Raw genomic sequence first — 20,679 nt, forward strand, 5'->3', positions numbered from 1 at the left:
CAGAAAGTTATTTTTCTGATTTGTTAGCCATTAAAATCTTTTAAGGATTATTTTAAAGGGCAGTTCCAGGAGTATTTTTCCTTGCGTTAACATTGTGAGAGAGTTTTTCTTTTTGATGCAGATCCAAATAAAAATCTGGATCTAGTGAATTTAAATGTGGCTTTAGAGGTGTGTGCTCTGTGAGACACATTTCTAGTTCAAGAGAGTGATTATTTCGGAGGATGTAGTTTGTCTTGCAGTTTTTTTCTGTATTGGGTTATAAGGTCATGTGTTTCTTTTATTTTGTCCACCCAATGTACATCAATGAGCCAGACTGGCAAATAAATTTTACACTTGTAATTCACTTGATTCGATCCATTTAAGTTCTGGTCTGGCTCATATTCCAAGCACTGCAGTAAACACAGTGATATACGTAAGGCTCACTGTTTCCATGATCTGGTGTTGTCATCCTGCATAATTTTTGCCTCATCAGAACTCAGGTGGAAAAGTAAAATTTGTGTGAGGCTACATCCACACTACTACGTTTCTGTTTGAAAACCCTTCAGCTCTGCTAGGGACGCGCCTGGCTTCCACACTATTCCAGAGTTTTAGAGCCTTTAAAAGGGCCCAGTTTTAAAACTCCAGGGCTTCACTTTAGTCTGGGCGGGCAGAAAACGAGATGTCAGGAAACTATGACTTAGAAACTCACCACAGCTTTCTGATTGGGTCTTTTGGATTAAACGTGGTATAGGTGTAGCCTGAGTTACAGCAGCTCATGTAGAACTCTAAAGCATCTTTGTTAATTTCTGTTCTCATATGTTACTGAGAAGTCACAGATTGTTATCTTTATTAGTATCATAAGGCTGCAGCTTGATCAGCATATTACACATAGGCTATAGGAACCCATTCATGAGCAGTCCTGTAGTATGACTCATGTACAGGTTGTACCTTTAAACACATGTTTGGCCAAAGATTCCTAAGAAGTATCAGATGCTATTACAGGCAAACGCCAATTTAAACCAATTAAAGAGTTCTGTTTGCAGATTTTAAGTTGTTACATTTACACCTGCTATTAATGCGTGTCCACACTTTGCTCTGATCACTCTGTCCAACTCACATCACCTCCTCCTCTCGCTTGTGTGGGTCCAAAAAACAAAAAAAGACAGAAGAAGCTAGCAGCCATCTGTGAGGCCGTGCTTTTGTGGTTTGTCTTTTTTTCTTTCTGATTGGTAATGTCATCACTCAACATCATCCATGACTGAAAAACATCTATTGTTGACGACTGCTCCCTGTTTTTACTGGCTAATGACTGCTAGCTGCCTAGCTGCTGCTGCTACCCCGCTTGTTGAGAACAGTCACATGTGATCATTATTTCCTGCTACTAAATGATAGAGGTATTTTCAGATAAGTCTGTCCTACATGTGTCAGGCTCATCAACACCAGTACTTCCATGTGGTAAAACAATATCCCATTGTAACCTAATCAGCCAAAACCCATTTTAAAGCAGATGCTCCTTGCCTGCTTTACAAGATGCTCTGACACATATGCGTAGAAACACTATCCCCCATTAAAAAATATGACAATGCAACTGAGTCCATAACAAATAAAGTCCATAAGCATGACATCAGACTTATCATTACGTATAATTAGGTGCTGAAGATATAGAATTTCAGAATGGAGCCCATATTTTGTAATAACTATAACTGTAATTCTAATAAACAATGCTCCACTGTTCAAAAATTAAAATTCACTCATAATCTACTCACCAGTATACCGATGGAGGGGTGGAGGTACAGAAGTGTTTGAGTCACAAATCCCTTCTGTAGTTTAAGGAGTAAACTTTGTTGCAGCTAATTCCAATACAATTGAAGTAAATGGTGACCTACACTTCATACGTTATAAAACAAGCGAAAATAACATAACATGCCTCTATACTGCTCCTGTGGTGTCATCCCAGTGTCCGCAAGCCCCGACATTCACATTTTTGTAATGCACTACTGTACTAGGTAATTTACACTGTGTTTTTAGCCAAAAAGTCCACTGGAAGTAGCTAAATTAGTGGACGTAGAACAAAGATGGTTTGTCCAAGGGTCCGTGAACGCACCTCTTAGGAAGATATCAGCCGACATTTAGGTTAAAGAAATTGTGTAATAACGCTGTTTCGAACACTTCAAACCATCCCTCCATCAGCAAGGTGGTGGGTAGATAGGAGATAGGCAGACAGGAGCGCAAATGCCAATCTAACATGAATTAAGGCCATTTCTCTGTCCTTGTGCTTGCCATGTCCCTCATGGGACAATTAGGAGGGGTGGCAGGGAGTGTAGTGGTATAAAAGAAGAGGAAAACAATTGTCAGTGAGTGTTAATGAGTGCTGCCACGGTGCTGTGAAGTGCACACCAAAGGCAAACTGGGGAAAGATATCAAAGCAAAGAGGAATCCTGAGCCCAGCGACAAAGCTCCCGTGTAGCGCAGAGGGAAAACAAGTTGACAAAGCTGTGAGAAGTGGAGAAGCGACGCTCTCTGCCCTCAAATTACAAACCTGTCTCCAGACCTGACAGGCCTGGCATACCGCTACTGTTGTTGCCACTTATTAATATTCATCAGACTGTTCCTGAGGGAGCAACGAGTTTTCTCTCTGAAGAGATGACACATTTGAATATCATTTACCTGCTGTCCTCTTTTATTCCCTCTCCAAATGCACACTTCTTTACTGCCAGAGAACTGTCAAGTTGATGAAAACTGAGAAGAAATTGATCATTCATTCGGGAACTGGTAGCATGGAGGATTTCACTGGATTTCGCTATTGCGAGTTATTTCTCATTGATTCTCAGATCACATTTGGCATTAAACCACAATTTGTCTTGCTGTACTTGAAGTAGGAGCTGCTAGTGGTTACTGGACGTGGCTATGTCATGTTCCAGCTCTGTCCTCACTGCCGGAGACCATCCACTGTCATTGCAGCCAGTGTGCTGAGGTCTGCCAGATGTGTGGCTACAGGGTCTCACTACGGTTTTGTCACGTGTCGGCTTTATTTTTGCTGGAGCAGCTTGTATCTGTTTAGAATGAGAGAGAAGAGAGAACTCATTTTTGAATGCGTATAAATGTCAACACAAACTTTTTCATGAATGTCGAGCAATTTATGTCCATTTATTGTTTGCATTTTTCCTTGTAAATTAAATACATTTCTCTTGCCTAGTTTCTACTTTTATTCTTATTTTCATCTGATATTCTTGTAAGTATTTTTTTTTATATCTGGTGTTGTGGTGGTGGGGGATAGATTCTGAAGAGACATTCTGCACAAATATACATAATTCATTAATTCATATACTATAATTAGTCTGACTTTTTTAGCACTAGGACTTTTTTTCCTAATGTATCTATGTCCACTGAAGCTACCTACGTACAGAAACAGTTACACTATTCAACTAGCAGTGAAGTGAAGGTACTTGGCCTCTCTGATGTTCATCACTGTGTTTGTGTGGAGATGTGCTTCTGCCCCTGATGCTGCTTTGAGAGTGTGAGATTTAAGTGCTACAGCATTAGGGTGTATTACAGTGTTCTATGTATATTCACATCCACACAACACTCCTCTCCTTGACACATACGCACACGCAAACACACTGACAGGTGCTGTGATCTGAGACCCATGGCTCTCCTCTATAGCCCTGGCGTCTCACTTAACTCTTTCATGTGCTCCTCTGGCCTCAGGGGCACCTCTTGTTTGTGGATGTGCATGCGCGTGTGCAAAGGTGCCAGACTCTTCTCTGGCCTTCAGTGTTTTTCATTACCACCACACAGAGCTTCTGCCTGCCCAACAACACATCAGAGAGACTGGGGGAAGTAGGAGGAGAGAGGAGAGTGATGTGAAAAGATAAAAGAAATGACAATGAGTAAGACGGAGACAAACGGAGAGGAGGAAGGTGGAGGCAGGATATGGGGGGGTGAAATTGACAGAAGAGTGTAGGTTGGCACTGAAAAATCTGAAAAAGAAATTAGCAAATCTTGAGCAAGAGCGAGTTTGGGAGAAGGTGGGCCAATTTGGTGGTGAGGGACTGATGGGAAGAGATAGAAAGAAAGAAAGTGAGTTGCTTTGTGTCGTTTGTTTGAAGTTGTTCTTACAACGTGCTTTGAACCAATAACACTAATGAACCATTGAAACCCCTGCAAAAACCAGCAGGAGAACCTGGAGCTTTGAAGGGATTAGACACACACACACACACACACACACACACACACACACACACACACACACAGACACACACACACACACACACACACACACACACACACACACACACACACACACACACACACATAAACAACTAGCAGTGAGTGTATAATAGATCTCTATTCTTTTTTTCCCGTATTTTATTCATAGCAACATTACAAAAGTGATTAATATAAGCACATGTCCCCTCTGTGTGCTCAGCATTAGAACAAATACAACAACTTGGTTAAAGGGGAACTTGTATTTCACACAGGTGTTCGGGCAGTACTCATACATATGAGGAAAAGTTGTATAAAGCTTTTAGTTACTGCAGAGGGAGCTGTGCGAATCCTGATAAATGTCAATTAACATTACACATCTGGATCTCTGACTCAACTGTTGAGTCACATTGTGGGTAATAGGGTTGCCAGGTTTCAACAAAGAAGAATGTGGGAAATAAAAAAAACAATCCCAACTGATATTGGGCCTTAACACTATGAAAACATTACGTGATATTACATCGCTTTGATATATTATTTCATTCTTATCTAATTATTTCCCTATCTTAGAATGAGCACAGAATTGGAAAGTATCTTCCACCATATGGGCCAATTTTTACAGTTATTAAAAGATATCACTGCATCATTGCCTTGTGTTTTAGACTGGGATCATTACATCTACTGTTCATTGGTGGATTAGTTAGCAGGCTTACACAAAAACTACTGAACAGATTTTCTCCAAACCTGGTGGAGGGTTGGGGTTTGCATTAGAGAAAACCCATTAAATGTTGGTGCAGCTGCAGATCCGGGTTTTTTTCACTTTCTTTGACATCGGGAGATAGGAGGTTTTATTCTCATGATTCTTCAAGGAAAAAAAATCTGGACCTCTATTTAAAGCCTCCTCAACTCCTTATAATTGTACTTCTCGAGTGGTGTATTCCTAGACGAGGGAACAGATAGAGTCCTGATGGAGAGCAAACCTGTGTACGCCTGGTCTCTCTGTGCTCATCTGACTTCATCATGTTCTCAGAAAATGTTCTCTGTGCACATTTTAACAGGATGAGAGACGGATGTGAAACCATGGAAACAAACAGACAAAAACTCTCCTGGCTGAATCACTCAGCCACAATTATTCTGCTGCCTCAACCCTTTCCACTCTTTTGTTTTTCTCTCCCTCTTTCAGTCCTCTCTGTAGCAACAAGGTGCTAGTCTCATACTGTAGTTGGAACTGTAAGATGAGCCACTGTGCCTGGTGCACTTGTACATAACACTGTTTGTTTCAAATGTGCAGTATCCCTTCCTTTTTATAGATATTGAGTCAAATGAGCACAAGCTCAATATATCAACAACTAAACCTAAAACAACCGACCAAATCGTGTTTTTAACGCGATTTACTCAAACAGGAGGAAACATCACATTTGAGCTTAAATGTTTTGCTAAAGGAGGAAAAGGAATTTTACCAATTGGATTCTCCATGTCCATGTGAGATTATCAGAAGTTGATAGAATCGGACGCACATGATGTGTTTGCAAAGCTTTGTGTTGTTTTCTCCATGGTCTTGATCGCTGAGCAAAAACAGTTGTTGTGCATAAAACATTTTTATGTTTGTTTTCAGCTGGAGAAGAAAGATGTGACGCCGCCCTTCAAACCTCAAATCTCTGACGACTATGGCCTCGAAAACTTTGACACGCAGTTTACTAATGAACCAGTGCAGCTAACACCAGATGATGAGTAAGTACTGCTCCTGACACTCACAGCACTTCCACCATTAAACTCAACCCTCTGGGGATCATTTAGAAAGCTCCTCACATGGGTATGAGACTGATTATGTCAGCTTTATTCACAACAATGAATAATCCACCTGTCTAGAATTTCGTGACAATATTGTACTGCTAACTTTTCAAGTTGCTTAATAATGATGATTATTTCCTGAGTTGAAATTTACTTGATTATTTCTTGAGTCAAGCAGATTTCTAGTCTCTGTAAGGTGACGTTGATAGTGAAGTGAAATAAATGGAAATCTACCTGGAAAACGAGGAAGACATTTAAAGACTCAAGCATTCACTGACACAGTTTTGGTTAATGAGAACACGCAACAGATGCAAAAATGAATTAAACAAAAAGAAAAGAAATACCTCAGGATAAAAAAAGTGGTGCCAAATATGTAGAAGACACAGACAAAGATGGCAAGAGAGCTTTTGGTGATAAGACCCAATATATCTCCGCAGCAGAATTCATCCTTCCTCTGCCTGCTGCACCAGCCCTCACCTAAACACTATGGAGGATTTGTTGCCCTTGTGAAAGCATCTGAATGAGCGCTGGCTCGCAACACTTGTTGCAGGAATGCACAAAATTATCTTTGAAGCGGCTATCAATCAGAAATGTTAATTTGTACAACCCTACACACAACCCAACCTGCTGATCATTCCCGGGTGTAACTGCAATCCACACATCCTTAGTCCGGACCCAACCCTCCGGACATTCTGCGGAGGTCATGTCTGAAAAAGCTTTTTAATTTTGAAAACAGCCTCCCACCTTTCTGAGATATATATGTATATATATACATATATATATGTAGTTACCCCCACGGTTGATCCGCAGGTTGGGTGGTCGGTAGGTTTATATATATAAAACTGAGAGCCAAAACACACAGTATACTTCATTGTTTACATCGTTTTATATATCCTTATCATTCATATATATATATATATATATATACACTATGTCAGCAACAAATCCTTTGTGATGGACTGCCTCACAACAACAGTCTTGTCTGAATTGCTGCGACAAAGCAGTGAGCAACAACATCAGCTGCCGGTTAAGTCACAACAGGAAAGTAGTGTAAATACAACTGCTGTACTGATGACATTGAAGTGATCTAGTTCTCCAAATATTAATTTCGACTCTGACTCTGACTTGAGATCCAAACAGAGAAGCAGAACATGGCAAAGAGCTCAGGAAGGCAGAGGGATCCTGAGCACTGACAAAAAGCCAGGTGTGAGTAACAGAGCCGACTGAACTTCAGAATCAGAGAACAGATAAGCAGCCATAGCATTTCTCCCATTAAAGCCATTTTCTGACATGACCTGCTTAGGAACAGACTTTCTCTACAGTTTGTCTTTCTTCTTCTTCTCTTTGTAATTGTGTCGCAATCAGTAAATAAAATCCAGCATGACACTTGATGTAGTATAGTAATGCAGCAGCCTCCAGGACATTACAGTGATTGTACTTGGCAAGTGTGAAATGTGTACAGCTAAAGGAACAGCACACGTGATCAGTAGATCCTGTCAAACAAACAGTGGGTAATGTGCCATCTTCCCAGAGGACTTCTGTGACCAGTAGAGGAAAACACTACCACCCCAACCACCCGAGTTCCTAACATTGACGTCTTTATCCATCAGAGACATTGTTTTCATTAATGCAAACATGTAGCCTTCGGGATCTGACAGGATTCCTTGTTTAAGATTTAACTTTGCAGGGAAAAGGCTGAAGAGATCTGGCACAACAACAGACACAGTGCAGGCTCCGCTGCTGCAGACTGTCTTCAGCCGCTGCACGCAAACACAAGCGCAGCCCGTTTTCCTTTGTGCCATCACAAAATGGATTCCATAAGGCTTTGGCGGGCCCTGCCAGTAGATATTACCAGGCTTATGTCAGACAACATTTTCATTTAGGTCCATGCTTGATTGATTTTTCAGGCTCCAACGTTTATATTTTTCCTGGAAAGCTTTTACTGGACGGATTTTAGCCAGTTATATCTCAACAAGCATGCTGCTTAATCACGCTGCTGAGCTGAAAATGAGATACACCATGCACCTTACCACTTAAAAGGACTCTGGATCCTTATTAGTGTTTAGTGCTATTAAAAGGGATTGTAATCCCAAACAGTGGTGCAGCCAATCATCCTCCATAATGTCCTATGCGTGGAAAAGATATGGAATGAGAATGTTCTTGGTATTTACTATACCAAAGCATTAGAAGGATTGAAGGTACGGCAGAGATGCTAACTGCAGTTTTCTGTTCACGTGACGCATTCTGTCACGTGTAGCGGGCAGCAGGAAAGCACAGAGGGAAAAATACAGTTATACTGTACTCATTAAGGTAGTCACAATCATTTCAGTTTTTCATGAGCAGCTAATATCTAATGAAACAATATTTGAGGAGAAATATTTTTTATCAGTGGAAGATCTGAACAGGCCACAGGTGAAAAACAGTTGGCTACCACACACTGATCACTATTCAGTTAGATTCAGTCTCAGGTGCAGAGTAACTGTTCTGTGTTTTTATTCTGATATTAGTATTATTTAAGGAAGGTGTGATGATTATCGTGATAACACCTGTAATCTTTCACCACACCAAGTATAGCATTAAAAGTTGATACATTCACATCCCTATACACTTTTAAATTAATTAATATTTTACTGAGGTTTCATACAGCTAAACTTTCCCATGTGGACTGTCAGCGTCTGCAGTACATTACATTCTGTGGTGAGATAAACAATATGGAGGTGTCACACTACATCAGATGTAAACGGTTACACATACAATACTCTCATATTTTAATGATTTAATAAAAAATGATTTCATATGTGTTATGTGTAAACATGTATGTACAACCATACACTGTTATCTTCATTCATCTGTGATATGAAGCGGCCTGAAAAGTGGAAGATCATAATAGAAAGTACAGTAGACCCACTGGGGACTCTCCCTGTCCTCTGGGACCGGAAGGAGGTTAAAGGCCTGAGCACAGATCTCAGAGAGACACATGGCTCAGGGTGGTAGTTGGCTCAGTTAGAAACATGATATGTTCTCAAGTTTCACTAATAGTAGTATATATAAGGAGGCATATATCTAAACAATCTAGTGGTAATAATCACCATGATCACGATTGACGATCCGGCTGAGATCCTGATTCTGCAAAGATAAAGCACAAAGACTCCACGGAAAAAGTTAAATCAGTAACATTATTAATGAGACATTAATGTGATGAAGAGGAAGAGGAAGAAAAATAAATCTGGGTTTTTAGCAGCATAACTAAGAGCTGGTCCATTATTTCTAAATACAGACTCAAGTGAATCATGTCTGACTAATCCAAATAACTGAATTGTTTTGTCGCTCTGTTGTCAGACATGTTAATTAACTTACCCCACAATCCCAGCACGTCACTGTTTAGTCCACCTTCACATGGCTCCCATTGTGTCAGGAACATATTCTGACAGTTTTGAACATAGCTCTGTTTTCTACTCAATCACTTCTTGTTTGCCGCACATCCCTGCAGTGCACAACTGGACAGACTGAAATATTATATAATATAATATTTTATCGTTCCTGAAATACATGATCTGAGTTTTATCTCGGTGTATCTGCAGTCGCCATATATACAACCATCATGTGGAATATTTACTCTCCGGAGCCTGTTTGGTGTCTACATCATCTGCAGAAAAAATGTATAATTTGAAAGGCTGACCTAAATACCTGCTTCCTTAATCTCAGCTATGAAATGGTGAATATAGAGTTCAGACAGAGCACATCACCTTTGGTGAACACTAAAAGCCTTTGGAAACCCACCTGGTCTATAGTCATTATGCTGCTCACATGCAACTGAGGCTTGATAAAGAACTTTCAGAGCTTCAGAAAAGTCCCATCAATACTACATTTAAGTAGTTTAAGCTAAGAAGGTGGTGATTTACACTGCCTGCCTTCTGAAAATCCATAAAGGAACAAAAGCGAGATTTCCCTTTCTGTGCTCTTGCATGAGCAACGGTGAATAGAGAACCTATATGATCAATACAAGCTCTGATCCTTCTCTCTCTGATCTCCCTCCAAAAGCTGTGTCTTTTCACTGTGTTTGTAGTCTCCACATAATGAATTGTACAGTTTTCCCTGAAAGCATTCACTGTGCACTTTATTGTGCACAAGAGGAGTAACACAAGTAGATGTTTGAAAAAGAAAAACAGACGAGAGACGTCCACCTTTGCACCTTGGCACATGTGACTGATTGGAGAGTGTGTGTGACTGACAGGTTTCAGAATGGTAGAAAAAACAAGAAGTCCCCCCCGCACCCTTTGTAGACATAAAAAGCATATTTGAGACAGACTGTTGAAGCTTAATGACGCCTTAAGCTACAGGCAATACACAAGGTATCACTGCCTGAGGTTTGTTCTCTTTGCTCTCTCAACAAAAGAACAATACATCGTGCTGAAGTGATTCTTCTGCTCAGCCTGGATGGGACACGTCATTTCTCTTAACTATCTGTACTTAAAATGAAGCAGGATTAGGATTCTCTCTAAAGCCTGGTGCACACCAGAGGATTTACAACCTTTAACAAACTTTAAAAACATGGGAGACCACAGACATAATGACAGATTTAACCGTTTTTTATATTAGAGTCATCAGAGCAAACATACTAGACAATTTGGACAGAACGTTAGACCACACACTCAACGTTTGTAACAGAACGATTTCACGGTGGCGATTGCAGGTACTTGGAATCTCACAGTAGCTTCAGAGATTATTCCTCTTCATCAGTTTGCTTATGGCGGCTGGCAAACACATTTTAGGAACATCCATCTTCTGAACTGGAGCGTGGAAAATTTGATTTCAGAAGAAAATCAAACATTGAGGTGGACCGACATAATGTGTTTTGCAGCTAAACAAAAAAAAAAAGGAAAAGAAATAATAAATTCATGACAGAGAATTTGCGTATACATTTTGCAGTGCAAGCTGGAGTGGAGTTGCAATTGTATTGTTGTTTTTTAGTCGCAGGCACATATGCAAGTACATCCGGTTGGGGGACGCTTTCTGGTCAGTTCGCTTTTTGGCTACTGCAGGTCTCTGTCTGAGCCGATTATTGTAAATATCAAGATTCAAGATCAGGGAGCAATCAGCCAGATTAGTGTCTGTGCAGCAGCCTTCAAATAAAATTCCACATTTAGGTAGTCGGTGACGTAATCACCACTGGTTCGACACTCGGCTGGCTGGGTGGAGACTGACTGAGGCACCATCCTGTTTTTCTCCTGCCGGTGCGACTTGTGAACATGTTCAGCAATAAATACACCATTGTGAAATGGCAACGCAAAGAGCGACAGGAGCTCCCAGTGTTAATTGGAACCTTATTAAATGCCCATCATGCTCTGCACCTATGACAGATGTCTTTGGGTAGCTACCAAGGCTCTCCCTCTGTTTGAAGGTGCTCTACACCTCTGCTGTTCAGTAGACACTGATCTTCAAACCAGCCTGGGAGTGGGTGAGCCTCGCAGCTCATTAGGGTTCTGCAGCGAGACGGCTCTGAAGCTCATCCCAGCTCATTTGTGACAGGGTTTGACAACGGGAGTCCCTGGCAGACTTTTGGAGAGGCAATTTTCAAATCGGTTGGGGTTGTACAGCGAGGGGAGAAAGGGGGGTGAGTGGGAGAACAGGGTGGAGAGCACACTGCCAGTTCAGTAGTGGAGATATCAACCTGGCATCAAACACCACCGTACATCAAAAGACAACGCACGCCTCCTCCCTTCGTCTCGCACTTTATCTCCCCATCCCTTTCTTTTCCCTCTGTTACCAGGGAGAGGGGCTGACGTCGCCCACTCCCGCTAGGAGGGGGTGATGCAAAAAGCTCTCCAGTCTCCCCTCTTTCCCACTCATGATGGGCTTGGCACAAGAAGAAAGAGAAGTGAGAGTCGTGTAGGCAGAGAGAAGGGTAAACCCTCCGTGTTCGAGATTTACATTGCGACATTAAAAGCCAGGATTGCTGGGGGGGCTTGCCAGCATGGTGAGGGGAGGGGAGGAGAGGCTTTAGTTTTTCAGTGCCAGCTCCCTCTCTTAGAAAATGGCATCCAGGGCCTAGGCAAGCATGCTTTGTCTTCTATTGCCTCGGCCCTTGGTGGTTGTTTCAGGGTTGAACATGAAGGCGAGGACCATAAGACTGTTCTCGTCTGTCTGCAGAGCCTGTTGCTTATACTCTCAAAATAGATGTTGTGTTTTAGGAAGTTAATAAGTCATTAACTAACAAGTCTACAGTTCAGAACACATTGTAGATTTAGACATGTGACGGTTGCTACATTTATACCTGAAGTCCACACTGCTCTGAAGCCTCTGAGCCCCTTAAAAGTGGGACTTGTGCAGCGGCTGTCTTTTAGTTTGGAAAGATGACGCTATCACTCAAATTCTCTTCCTGGTTGGTTATTTTCAGCAGAGACCTTGACTACAAGCAGTGAATGTTACAGCAAGTGTTGTAACGCTAGAACACTGTAACAGTTCTACCTTTGTCTCTCCAAGAAAATAAATCTTTAGTTTTTCTTCTTTTACACAGAAGGCAAATGTATGCATCGACAAATCACTGCATACTATAGGAGTTAATATTATATACAACAACATACCTCAGGCTGTCAGTGGCTCCTCAGATGCCCAGCGAGATTTTAAATAGTCCCCTCGTCATTCCAAAATATAACAGTAGAGCTTCAGGTGAGTATTTCAAATTATTCAGTAGCATCAAGAGGAAGGTTGGGATGGTTGACTTTACTCCTAAAACTCACTGATTCTTTCTGTTTGGATGTTCATAGCAGCTTTTTTTCTGCCACTTCTGTTCAGTAGTCAGTGGACCGTGGATGAATTAAACAGATACATCTGTTTCTTCTTCACAGCGTTACTGACACAGACATAATCCAACGTCCGCAATACTACCTCTGCCAAAGAGGTTATGTTTCCTTTGCTGTTTGCCTGTTTGTTAGCAAAACCACGGCACCGAATTTATTGAAATTTGGTGGAAGGGTGTGGTCTCGGCCAAGGAAGAACTCATTAACTTTTGAAATGGATTCAGGTAAGAGGCTGGAACCCTTTTTTCCCACTTTCCTCCACAGTGTGAGATGGGGGGCTTTGGCCTTAGTGGAAAGATTTGCGCTCTTGCTAATCAGGAGAGACAATATGTGATTCTAGAGAAATTTGTCATTTGTCCTTTAATTGGTCTTTTACATTTAGTTTTATCCATTTAAAATCATTTTTTCGTAGTTCTTGCTTCCAAAGGTTAGGTTGGATGTTGGATTCTACCAGGCCTTCATTGTTGTTAGTACACAGCCTCGGGAAATTTGGTACGATCTTGATGTAAACAGAATGGAAGGAATATACCTAATGGACATGACTGTGGATATCACAGTTTTCAATTCAAGGAATCTCTGCTTAACACAAGTATGGAGTTTTCAGTCTAATACTGGTACAAGGTGTTTGCTGTTTTCACAAGCCAGTTGAAATGCTCTTTAGGTGTCGTCATTCTTTTCTTCCTCATGCTTGTTCCCTCTCTGCCACTTCACTCCCTCCTCCTCTGTCCCTTCCTTGCTCTCCCCTCTCCACTCTGCATCTGGTAATGCTTTCAACTCCTCCAAACCCTGGAGAAAAAAGGCAGCGTTTTTTTTACGTTGGTTGAACACACTGTTTGTTTTGGTCAACTCCCAAACCTTCTCCCCTCTCTTTCATGTGTCCTTCTTTCTTTCTCTCTGTTCTCTCCTCAACTCCAACGTAGAAAAACAGCATTTTCTCAATGTAATTGTTGTATTGGTGGTTGACCTCTTCGTAAAGTGAGAGTACTTCACATGAGACCAGATTGAGGGAAAATATTTGCCTCATCAGTATGCCGGTCAGCAAACTGAAAGAAAGTGTAGCATTTTATTCACTTGTCTGGTTCTCCATGTGGGTGGGATCTGCAACCTGTGTGTCTCTGCTGGTGGCCCTTAAAGTGAGACCCCCACCCACCTGGTACACAAGTGTTATGTGCAGTGAACGCACCTTTTGTTTTAACTTCAAAGCTTCCTTCTCAGTGTCTGCAGAGAAAAAGCCTCCTGGCCTTTCACAGAGAGAGGCCTCCTTTTTGGGTTTCAGCTCTTCATCTCATCACCACACACGCACACACACACAGACGCACATGTACATGTACACGTACACACACACACACGTACGTTCACGTACACACACACACACACACACCGACAAACACACACACACGCACACACAGACGAGAAAACAGCCTGTTGCTACAGGAGAAGAAGCCAGGAGTGTTACTAAGGAAGTAAATTTATTTTTACCCATGCCGCCACTCTGAGCCGACTACTAGTTATGGGGTTCCGCTCCATTTACCTGTGATTATGCCTTTGTTAATGGAAATAGCTCGTCAGGAAACAAAAGTTTCTCCACTGATTGGTCTGCTCCATGTTTCCTCTGCTTCATGTTACATCATGTACTGAGACATTTTTATAGTGTTTTAAGGATTTATACTGAGAGACACTGACATAGATACATCAGACCATGTGGTAGTTTTTTGGTTATATATTTTTTTACAAAACTGTTGCAGGACTCACCAACAAAAACAGTGACCTCACATGATTAGGTCTTGCTATTAATAATCAAATCTGGAAAGTTTTTAAAGCAGGCAGAGCAGATGAAAAAACAAACAAATTTCTAAAATGTACTCACTGCACTCAATCCTGTCAAAAAAAACAACATCTCAACTGTTACACACAACCTGTCTCTTTCCGAAAAGCAGATCATAGCTGTGTCTCAATTCAATTCAAGTCCGTGGGCTGGGTAGATTGCGTCGTCCGAAGGAGGCAATCTTGTTTGGCCGTGTAGAAAGTGAAGGCTGAACCGAAATGAGATGGCCTGGTTTACAAATGATTTCCATGAGTGTCGCCCTTATCGCTTTTGCATAGCAGCAAAGCTGAAGTTGGACTCAATGATTAAGTTTGAATGCCCCCTTTTGTTATAACATATGTACTGTTAGCTGTTCCATTGAGCCCAATAAATCATGGGATAGGTTGAGATGGGAAGGATCCACCCGTTTGAGCCTTCTTTTCAAAGGGATGGATGTTGTGACACCTGTGAAGGATATAGCCCCTGAACTGAGATACAGCTCTTGTTTCATGAGACACTGTACATGTCACTAACAGTTCCACCTCGTCGTCAATCAAAAATAAATCTCCGCTCTTATTTTTCACCTTTGTTGTTTCTTGTCAGTCGTATTTTCTGTAACTAAGCGTGCAACTGCAGAGTAGACAATCTACTTCCTGTTCACACCAGCTCAGTTCATGTGAATGGTAATGTGATATGCATCTCCAGGTGTGTTAGTATGGAAGGAGATTATTTCTGGAACTGAGATCAAAAGTACTTAGCTTGTCTGTAAGAATTTGATACTATTAAAAACTGTTCAGTCAAACCAACTCTCAAACACAGCGACTCTGTGTTTATAACTAAAGGACAATTGTTAAATCGGTGGCAGATAATGTGAGTTACTGAAATCAGAACCAGAACTACCCCACTGTTTGTGTCAGTTAGATTAAAACATGCAGGGCGAGTCTTTTCTCTCAATGTTGTGAAAGTCCAACCGGTCCCTGTCTTTGTTCAGAACTTGATCCAGGGTTGCCGCAGATGGCACCGTGCTCTGTGTTTGTGCTGAAATGACACCTCTAACTCTGCGTTCCATCTCTCTATCTCCTCAGGGACGTCATCAAGAGAATAGACCAGTCAGAATTTGAGGGATTCGAATACATCAACCCCCTGCTGCTATCCACAGAAGAGTCTGTATGAAGGAGAGACGGAGCTTCCTCCTTCGCCCACCTACTGTCTGTCCAAGCTGCCGTCTCAGCCAAAAACCACTCGCAACTCGCCAATTCTGTAAGGCGAGCAGAAGAGTAAAGGAGGATGGGGAGGACGAACTCACCCTCCGGACCTGTCAACAAGGCAAACAGGGGAGTGGGAGAGTCTCCTTCCTGGACGATTCAGTTTTGTTGGGAGTAGCAAACTCTTCTTTCTACAAGGAAAATAAAGAGGCTGAACTACAAGAACATTCCCTTCGTTCCACTGTCTTCCCCCCTTTTCTTTTCTTTTCTTAATTTCCCCTGGCTTCATCCCTCTGTCCCGTCAGAATGTCCATCCTCATGTCAAAGCACGACTGGCTTTGTAATTTGAACAGAGAGCTGTTGTTGATTCTGTGCCTGCCATCATGAACACATTTCAACTTGACTCACATCCCTGGATGAATATGATAGTTCTGTTAAAGAACTTGACATTTTATGTGCACTTTGTTTTCTTTTTCCTTTTTTTGATCTTGTAGGGCGGGGCGAGGCCTCACACGAACGAGAATGTACAATGACAGGACAAAAAATAAGTTATTATTGTGTATTATATTGTACGTATTGAATCCAAAATTGACGATGCCTTTTTATTGATGCAAGTGGCACATTTTCATTCGTAATCACAAACTCTCCTTTTTATCTCTATCTTTTATGGTTTTCACAAACACTTGGGGGAGGGGGAGGGGGGGGGATAACAAACTGGGACACAACTTTTTATTTAAGAAGTGCCTCAAAGTTCAAATTAATGACCTTGTCTCTGAATGCACTTATATCTTACTGAACATTTCTTCACCCATCATGGACTCAGCCGTGGATGAGCTGTGCCAGGTTTGGCCCACATTGTTCAAATTTAGAGGGGGATCAATACATTTGGAGCAAAGTGACCTGCCACAGTCCCAACACTTGACTGAATCTTTTCATGTTTAATGAATAAATCGTGGTTTTTAATGAATCATCCATAAATGACTGACTCTGGTGGCTGTAAGAGACAAAATGCTCAAAAGTGAAGTCTAATGTATAATAGATCGTGACGACTGTGTCCTGCTTACCAAGAGTTTTTTCCGATGCCAAACTATAATTTTGAACTGTCACAGGTGGCTTTGATCCAGCAGAGAGCGTCTATACAGTGCTGGGTAAACCTAGTATGAAGGTTTATAAAGGCCACGGTGCAATCACTGCCTGGCAGATTTGGAAAAACCTGATATCAGGGCTTCGGGTAAGAGGCGTTTCATTGGCTCTGGCCTCCACAGTGTGTACAGGCTTGCTGGCCGAGCTCGGATTCTTCCACACCAGCTGCCACTGCGTGACCATCTGCAGCCAGTCGAAAAATGTCATGTGACCGGTGGGTTGTTCTGCCTTGTGGAAACGTGTCTCATTTCTATTTCGGGATCATTGTGTGTTTCCATCCCGGCACTGAGGCTGACTTTACATGGTGCAACTGGGATGCTACTGCAGCTGAGTCCCACTAACATCGTGCGATTCTTCCTTTAGTCATAAAGACCAAGTGAAATGACAAAAATAATCTGTTTGGATTAAATATCGTGCTAATCCCTCAGAAAGGTCTCGGAGTGGGCGGCCAGTGTTCTTTTGTCATGGACAGATAAACTGACTGTAGAAAACAGGCAAAGGACAGACAGCATGTTATTAACAGTGGTAACTGCAGCTTTTAGGGTCAAACAATATAAAACATATTATTAGGGATTTTAAAGGCAAAGTCAAATACTGAGGACATTTAATGTCACTCAGACTTTAAATAATAAAACATTTTTCTCTCAGGAATCAACTTTCTTCAGTCATGTTTCATAAGTTTTTCACATGGAGATTAAAACTATGCTTCTCAATTTAAACATCTGATGATTGATATTTTCTACACTTACGTGTTAGAGCTCCAACATCAGGCAGTTTGTTACTCATGATGAGAAGTTTCAAGATTTATAGACACATTTTTAAGACTCAATATATCATAACCATTGGTTGATTTTAGATAATTTATCGAGTATCAAATATTCAGACAGAAAAAGCAAAAGTTGGCATCAAACAGGCATCGATGTCTTGATTTAAATCAGGAAACATATCATTTATGTTATACATCCTTCATTTACAAAGTTGACTTACTTAACACTGACATGTTTAAATAAAAAAAAAGGAGTTCAACATGTTTGTATTTGAATTAATCCTGAAGCTTCAGCATCAGTCGGAGATTTAATTGATAACAGACAGTTGCCCAGTGTAAAGTCAGCCTGGCACTCACTGCTCAGCTCTACAGCACCCGAGGTTCATACGCTCAGTTCCATGCTGTTTGCTTGGTCCTGCAGTTTTGATCCGTCAGAGGGTTTTTAATCACAATTCTCGTTGCCCCTGAAGCTGCACACACACAGGGTGTACAACAACGATGACAACAACGAGAAGCCATGACCTTATTTGTATACAGGGAGGTTTTAGGCTGTTTCTAGTTCAGGCCAGTTCGACTTCATACACTGCCACATTTATACACAGCAAGCAGCGAAATGGGAACCGAGTGTAGGAGCCTTGTGCTCATAAAACAAACACATGCACAACACATCTGTGAATATCAATCGCGAGCCCGATTTTTTTTTAAAACCACTTCTCCTACAAGCTTTGTGTTGATCGCTATGTCTGTGCACTTGTGAGGAAAGACAGCTCTGTGTCGGCTGAGAAGTGTTTGATGAAATCTGACCCGTGCTAATTTGATAACACCATAATAGGATTAATGAGACGATCCTGAGTCAAAGGTTCTCAATTAGCTGCAGGGCCTTTACAGTCAGGCAAGGAACAGATAGAGAGAGGAGAGATAAAGAAGCAGCACCGATTAGTTCACCACTCTGAACACACACTCACACACACCCTTGAAGAAGCTGGAAATCACTTTGAAGGAAGCTTCGCCCTCCGACCCTCTGAGCTTCATTAATGTCATGTTTTCACACAGCAGGTGAAACATTAATGTCATCCTTTTTTTCTGAAGGGACCAACAGATGAACTGGGAGTCCTTGAAACCACAGCACAGAAGAGTGAAGGCCATTGTAAAACGAACAGAGTCCTCGTCTAAAACTGAATGAACCTGGTCTTGAGCTGTAACATATACCGCTGGTGGGGAACGCGTCATTTTGCTTCACCGCATCTTTGTAAATATGTGAAATTATTAAAAATGATACTGGTTTTCCGTGAACAGACTCCATCCTTTTTGCAGACATCAGAACAATGTGTGTGGGGGTCATGTGTATGTATGTGTGTGCGCCCCCTCTGATCAGCACCTAATCTGTTAATACAGGGAGACTTAAAAGGGCAATTAACCACTTTTCATCTTCCAATATCATTATCTGTGTTTTATTGATGCAGAGAAAAATAAGCTGTTTAATAGAAATTCTCGTTGGAAATCTGCAGCCCAGTTACACTCTACAGGGCATATCTGAAGGCCAGTGTTCACATTCATAACCATCTGCATTCACATGTATAAAGCACATTTTGAAGAAGACAGAAATATGATTCTGAAAATATTTTCAGATTAAAGCGAAATTGTTCATGCGTGTGAATGTTTTTTTTTTCTTTGGGTGGGGAAGACGACAACGAGCATGAGCTCATCAGAGACTCTTTTCTCTGAGGTGGAGTTGACTTGGAGCAAAAACACACAGAACACACAGAATTCAGCTTTAAATGGGTTTTAATACATTTCGTTCAAAATTTCGAGGTATTTTTCTGGGAGCGGCATGAGAAGGTCAATGAATCGGTCTCAGTCAGTTCATAGCTGGAGTCGGGACTTGTTCATCATAGCTCAGCTAAAAGACTGTGGGGAGGCGGGGGCACCTCTAAAGGTCACTGATAAACATGTGAACTGATCTGCACACAAACAATAACGCCTCGCTCACTGTGACAGCGACACCGACTGATGCTGCATGTGGTCCAGCAAGACACAACGTCTCCATAAGCTGAAGAGATGTTTGTGTTTCTTCCCTGTGGACGGAGCCTGGCTCACACCTGCTTCCTTATGCTTAGCAAAGGTGAATAGTACGTCCCAGCAACAGCTCTGTACTCTGTTTACATCACATCATGTTTCTCCTTGTTTTCTGGGCTTTCTGCTTGTATGAAGACTTTTCAGAGTAACAAGGAAATGGGCTGAATGAGCCACAGCTTAAAGCTGCTCAGCTTCTTTCACTCCATCAGAAAAAATGTGCGTAAAAAAACACAAAAACAAAATAGTCTGTCACCCTGGAAACAACTCTGCAGAAAGCCGGAATGAGCCGATGTGAGAACACAGCAGGAGATCCTCCGCAGGATTCACAGCAATTGAGTTCCCCCCCACTCGTTGAAGACGTTTCTAACATGCGACAGACGCAAAACTGAAGACAAAAAGATAACAAATATCTCAGGATGAAAAAGCGGTGCCCTACACATAGATGGCATAAGAGTTTTTGGTGATAAGAGCCGTCGCTGGTGTTCCATCCTGCCTCTGCCTGCTGCTCCATCCCCCACCTGAACACTCTACAGAGATTTCTGTGAACACGTCAGAGTGGACTATCTCCTGCGGTATTGTTCATGTGTTAAAAATTCCGGACCAAATTCTCCTCATGTTCCGCATTCATGTGTGTAACTTTTAAGGCTTAATATTAGTCAGTGATTATTTGTATGCAGTTATAATTCAAATGTGTTTTGTCTGAAAAAACAACTGAATCTTTCAATCAATCAGTCGAATGTGGACTCATGAAGTAGCTCTCTGAGGAGGATGTGACCTGGTTCAGAGGATGACAGGTCGAATTGTCGTTTAAGTTTGGAAGACTTGACTGGCTGGAATCAAAGTTACCAGGGGGAAAGTGGAAAGGATCAAATGGAGCCAAATTTAGTGGGAACTAGGGTCTCAAGAGGG

General features: G+C 41.7%; 1 protein-coding gene across 1 annotated transcript in view; it reads left to right on the forward strand.

The window, feature by feature from the left end:
• The window catches only part of prkcz (protein kinase C, zeta), a 126,611-nt gene extending 110,858 nt beyond the window's left edge, over positions 1 to 15,753 (forward strand). Inside the window, exons 16-17 of the mRNA XM_061075163.1 lie at positions 5,801 to 5,916; positions 15,666 to 15,753. Of these exons, the coding sequence (XP_060931146.1) occupies positions 5,801 to 5,916; positions 15,666 to 15,753 (204 nt within the window). The remainder of the gene's footprint in view (positions 1 to 5,800; positions 5,917 to 15,665) is intronic.
• Positions 15,754 to 20,679: the final 4,926 nt, after the last annotated feature.

Source organism: Limanda limanda, chromosome 7, assembly GCF_963576545.1.
Source record: "Limanda limanda chromosome 7, fLimLim1.1, whole genome shotgun sequence".
Classification (NCBI taxonomy): Eukaryota; Metazoa; Chordata; class Actinopteri; order Pleuronectiformes; family Pleuronectidae; genus Limanda; species Limanda limanda.